The following is a 6,000-nucleotide window of genomic DNA, read 5'->3' as shown; positions in this document are numbered from 1 at the left end:
TGACGCCGCCGGCCGCGTGACCGCCGTAAACGAATTTGTCGCTCATCGTAGAGATCGGCGGTAACGGCTGCAGCGGCGTCAGCGTGGCGTACGACGAGCCCGGACTGAAGCCGGGCGGCGACATCCTTTCGGCGACCGAGGTCAGTGTCTGATACGTCGGCTCCGGCTGCATCGCCCTGAAGTCCGTCGCGTCAATCATGCTCGCGACCGACACGCTGATCCCCGACGTAGGCGTTAGCTTGCCCGGACTGAGGAGCTCCGAGTCGTCGGCGTCGCGCGAGTCCACGTCCACGTCCTGAGGCGGCACGATCACCGACAGGGACTCCCGCGCGCTCTGCCTGCCACCGCCGCCACTACTACTACTACCACCACTGCCACTACCGCCGCCGCCGCTGCCGCCGCCACTGCCGCCGCCGTTACCACCGCTGCTGCCGTTGCCGTTGCCGTTGCCGTTACCGCCACCGACGGCGCGTCCGCCGCCGCTGCCGCCTCCGCCACCGTCACCGTTGCCTCCGATTCCGCCGCTGCCGCCGCCGGCACCGCCGCCACCGCCGCCGCCACCACTATCACCGCCACCACCACCGCCGACGCTCGGCGGATCCTGGGACGACGACAGATCCTCCGCGGCGGCGAGGTCTCGCTCCTCCTTGACGCCGAGCGCGCCAGCCGCGAGCAGTTCCAGCGGTAGGCTCGCGCACGCGATGTCGGGGCTTTGAGAGGCCGACGAAGACATACCCTCGACGCTACCTCCTCCGTTACCACCACCACCGCCGCCGCCACCACCACCACCCCCGTTACCACTGCCGCCGCCGCCTCCACCGCTCCTACCACCCCCCGTTTCGTGCACGACCTCGTGCTGATGCTGCTGCTGCTGCTGTTGATGATGGTGGTGATGGTGGTGGTGGTGCTGGCTGTGATGGTGATGATGGTGGTGGTGGTTGTGATGCCTACCCCCACTGAGCACGGTGCCCCTACTGCTACCTCCACCTCCGCTATCACTTCCTCCTCCTCCTCCTCCTCCTCCTGCGCCTCCGCCTCCTCCGCCACAGTTCCCATTCGAGCCGCCCCCACCGCCCCGGCCATGCGTAGACACCGCCACCGGGGAATCGACCGAGTCCAGTAATTGCTCGCTATGCGATTGATGATCGCCTATGTCCCCTATACCTTCCATTTACGCACATCTAGTTCGGTAGTGGGCGCACTGCCACTCGCTCCTTCGCTGTCGTACGCCGCCGACGACGACACTCCGTCGTACCGCGTGCCACACAGGTCGCACCGCACCGCACCGCACCGCAATACACCACACAGCGCGCGCGCGCGCTTAAGTAGTTCTTTTTTTTCCGCGATACTTTCTTCGCGATCGCGAGCAGTACTCTCTACTCTGTTCTCTTCCTCCGTTTACGTTGTTTTGAGAGAGAGGGTTGCAACAGAATCCTCTCTCCGATCACTGATCTCGTTGATCTACTCTCATCACTGATTACCGCACGACCGCGAAACGACGACGTGTACGATCCTCCCGGCGACTACCCCGCGAATACAGCGCGTAAGCGGACGACAACGACGATGACAACGACGACGACGCTGATGCTGAGGCTCCACCGTCACGTCGGATCGGCATAAGGAGCACCCGGTGGTAGCGCAACGACCACCGTGCGCCCATGACACCGCGCGAGTGCGGAGAGAGTGAGAGCGCACGCTCTCTGCGCTCGCGCGTCCGAGTGCGAGCGCACCCGGCACCGGCTCTTCCCGGTGGAAGAGACGAGGAGAGAAAGAGAGTGAGAGTGAGTGTGAGAAAGAGAGAGAGAGAGAGAGAGAGAGAGCCGCAGGCGGACCCAGAACACGAGACGAAGGGGGTCGATTTCACCGCACTCTGTCCCGCACCGCTGCCTCCGTACCGTCTCGTTCTCTATCGGGGACTTGTTCCGCTCCGCCCCCTTCCCCTAACGGTCCCTACTCCGGGTGTTCCGAGTCACACTACCGGCACCACTGCCACCTGGTCCGTTCTACTACCCTGTTACACTGGTCCGTATTACTACCACTATATCACTACCGCTCGCGCGCTTCTTCGTGTCGCGTGCCGCCAAGTTCCTCTCCTGGTCCAGGTGCGACCGCGTCTCCGTCCTCCTCTTCCTCCTCCTCCTCCTCCTCCTCCTCCCCCCGCCGCCTCTTGGTGTTTTTTTGTCCGTTCCGTTCGTTCACGGAGGGGAGTCCGTTTCGCTCACACACTATACACCACCACTGTCACTATCACTATACACCAGCATAAGGCTATACACCGTCAACAAGGAGCCGTTACCGTTGTACCTGCGCAGTGGTCCCGTTCGCGCCTTTTCTCCCCACGATCGGAGCCGAGGGTCCGCGTCCACGTGAAGGCGACCCGGAAAGACGGTGCCGGAAACTACCGGGAAAATCTCGCCGTCTCTTATCCCCCTCGCGACGATCCGCGCGCGACTACGAGTTTCCGGACTATCGGCCGGAAGACAGCTATTCGCGACGACTATCGACTTTCGCGATCGTCCTTTGGTGTTTTTCTTTCGCTCGCGGCTCGACGAGGTTGCGAGGGTGCGACGACGATAACTTCGTACGTACGCAGCAGTTAAGTGACAGAAGCGACCCCTTGCCGGTCACACTCGCCGGCTAAGCCACCACCATCAACGGCGCGCCACTAAGGGTGTGTGGGTGACACGAACACCCACCGCCCACCACCGTCACGACGTCGACGACGACGACGACGAGGACCACCACCACCACCGCCGCCACCAGCAGCGACTTCAACTACGACGCCGCCGCCGCTGGCGTCAGTCAGCTTTCTATCGATTTTCCGATACCTCGTGACCAACGTGGCTCGATGCGCGCGGCTCGATACTTCGAGCATAAACATCGACTCGCGTCACCCGCGTCCACCCGCCGTCACCGCCACCGCGTCCCGCTCGACCTCGACCCAGCCGCTGATGAGAAGGCTGCTCCGAATTCGACGCGATTCGATTCGCGATCGTCACCCGTCTTCCCCCTGCAATGAAACGTCGCCTGTCTTTTCGGAGTTACAGTCGGGGCACAGCGCGACGAATTGTTTCTCGAAGAAAATCGTCCGTGTCTCTTCAAAAACTCTGATACACTCCGCAAGGGCCTCCCGCGGAGATGTCCACGACACTTCACAGTCTTCTTTCGCGATCTCCTGCGAGAATCGGCCTCGACTCTAGTTTCCAACTTCCTTTTTCCTCGAACTAGGTCGCCGACGTGATAGTTGACGCCGCGGGAAGTTACTTCGCCCTTCGCACCAAGTTTCTTCTGTGCCGTGCACTGCGTACTTTGCTCCTCTTCTCCACCGGAAAATTGTCGACGCGGTCAGTCAGGTTATTTAAACGCCGATCTGGCCGGTCGATCGCCGAATCGATACATCTCGGACTGATCCAATACGAGACCCGCTCTCTCCTCGCGAGGCGTCGATTCCACGCGCGCGCGCGCGCGCGCGGGCGCGCGTAAATCGCCTTCGAAATCACGCGCTGCCGGTCTCGCTCGACCTCCAACTTCAGGATCGAAACGTCGATACGCCGATAAGGTCCGCGTCGTCCACCATGACGACGGTCCGCCGCGCCGAGATTCGCTCTTCAAGATGTCGTCTTCCTCCCGTGGCCGCGAGAACGAACGATCCGCGAGAACGATAACTCGATCGAGCGACACCGATGGCGGAATTCACCCACATGCGTGTACACACATGTACACACACACACACACACAAACGCGCGCGCGCGCGCCGGGCAGGGGTGGCAGAGAAGAAGAGGGGTCGTCGACGATTGGTCGCGGCCGGCGTCGATACGGCGACGACTGGCCGCCCGCTCTCCTCTCGCTGGAGACAAAGAGAGAGAGAGAGAGACCGCAACGGCGTCGAATCGACTGTCAGGCGCTTCGGCCGCGCGCTTTCGATCGATCGGCTTTTGCCGGAGTCGAAGTCGCGGCTCGACGCTTCGCGCGGCGCGCTCGATGGCGCACCTGACCTCGAAGGGTGGCGCGAAGAGAGGAAAGACAATTCCTTCGGATACTTCTCTCCCTTCGGGGCCGGGCGGTACGGGGATACTTCGGACGCGACCGATCCTGGACTTCGTAATCCCGCGACTCGCCGACGCCGGCTCTCTCGCGCGCTCGCGTGCGCACGCTTCAAAGCGCACCGCGACGCTCTCTCTCCTCTATGTGTGTGTGTATGTATCTCTCTCTCTCTCTCTCTCCCTTTCCTTCTTCGCACCCTCAGCGCCTCCCGCTGTCGTCGGCGTCGTCCTCGTCCTCCCGAATTCCGTCGCAGTTTGCCCGGCACGCAAATTTTCTCTCGAGAAGACGCGACTTCCTCGGCGGCGGAGCGATCCCTCTTTTTTTCTTCTTGCTCTTCTTATTCCTCTTCTTGTGCTCCGCGGTGATCCCTCGGACCTCGGATATCGGGCTGTCCGCGGGAACCGCGCGTGGCGAGAAGGAGCGTTTCTTTACGGCAAGGGCGCGCACGAGGTCGAATAGTGTGGTGTTGTTGGAACACACGGAGAGAAAACGAGCGCGTCTCGCGCTCGCACGGAGTTGTGCGGAGTTGCGCAAATCGCGAATGCTACGCTACGCGAGAGCCTCCAGCAGGAGGGTGCCTTTCTCTCTCTTTCTCTCTTTTGCTCTCTCTCTCTCTCTCTCTCTCTCTCTCTTGAGGGGCGAGACGGGAACGACAGAGTTGAGGGGCGCACGAGGGGGTTGCAAGAGCACCGCGGGGAGGAAGAGGGGCGGAGATCTCGCCACGGGGATCTGTAACGAACTCGATACGCAGGGGTTGAGGAGAGGGACGGGACGGCAACGGGGGATGAAGGGCGAAGAAGGGAAACACGGGGAGGGACGTGGGGGAACGAACTAGTCAGGGGTGGCCCAGGGACCACTCGACCGCGTCCGGTACCCCAAACGACGCACAATGTTGCTTCTCAATTAGACGAACCTCTTCCTATATGGCTTCGCGCGCCCGCTTTTTTTTTTCTTCTATTCCGTTCCCTCGCGGCAGCTTGGATCGATAGCCGGGTTCGATGCTCCCGAGGTTTATGATTTATCGAGCGACGGGGAACAATCATCGATTCCGCTTCTACTCGGAGCTGTGTTTGCTATCGGCGGCATTGTCAGGTCGATATCGATCCGTCGAATTGACTGACACACCGCGGCTGTCACGCCGCAGTATCTTTATACCGGCACCTGCGCGCGTGCGCATTGGCTTCTCAAAAATTTATTTAATTCTATTGAGCTGTTCGCGAAAGAGAGAGAGAGAGAGAGAGAGAGAGAAGACAAGACAGATGGAGTAGAATTTTTGAAATTAATGGGACAATCGAATGAATAACAGTATTTTATATTTTGAATAATCGAATAACACGGTATATACGGAAACATTGACTTTTTCAATATTAAGCGCGCATACAGGATTCATTAATGTTCAATTCAATGAAAGCAAATAAATGGAAACGAAATCATTTCTGTAACAGTGTGATATTCCAATGTACAATGCTTTATAGTTTGACGAGCGCGCTGTACTTACACTACTTACAGTCTTAACTTTATACGATTAAATATTCTGAAGTGCTCAAGAGCGTTTTGTATCTTAACAACAATGATAAGCAACGCCACAACAAAACATTCTATCGGAAAGAATAAAAATAAAAACAAAATTAATTACTATTTAGATAAAGATACGTTCGTTTATGTATAATAATATAGATAAAAATAATACTATTTACATATATATTTAGATATATAATACATAATATATTATATCAGGCACACACAAACAGGTTTTTGCGAAAGTTAGGTGTTATATTGTTTTATTGTATTTTGTTACTGTTATTGTTTACGATCCGTCCAAAACAAAAATAAAATTTATAATTATAATTATGAACATGAAATATCAAATATTTTTTAAAATTGAAAAAGCAATACTCGTGCCAACAATCTTACATGATTTTAATTAAAAAATATATAGAAACAATATAAAAAAGT

General features: G+C 57.2%; 1 protein-coding gene across 1 annotated transcript; it reads right to left on the bottom strand.

Annotated features, from left to right (window-relative positions):
* Window positions 1–6: 6 nt before the first annotated feature.
* LOC112465621 (one cut domain family member 2-like) lies at window positions 7–2,150 on the bottom strand (the record flags this gene model as incomplete). The annotated part of the gene is made up of 2 exons (XM_025033250.1): window positions 594–2,150; window positions 7–344 (listed from the first exon to the last, which is right to left on the bottom strand). Coding segments are annotated over exons 1-2 (916 nt in total), but the record flags the coding sequence as incomplete, so codon positions are not given.
* Between the last annotated feature and the right edge of the window lie 3,850 nt (window positions 2,151–6,000).

Source organism: Temnothorax curvispinosus, unplaced genomic scaffold (genome assembly GCF_003070985.1).
Source record: "Temnothorax curvispinosus isolate PA1 unplaced genomic scaffold, ASM307098v1 QBEX01015402.1, whole genome shotgun sequence".
NCBI classification, from domain to species: domain Eukaryota; kingdom Metazoa; phylum Arthropoda; class Insecta; order Hymenoptera; family Formicidae; genus Temnothorax; species Temnothorax curvispinosus.
The sequence above is the reverse complement of the archived record's forward strand: the minus strand, read 5'-3'. Positions and strand labels throughout refer to the sequence as shown.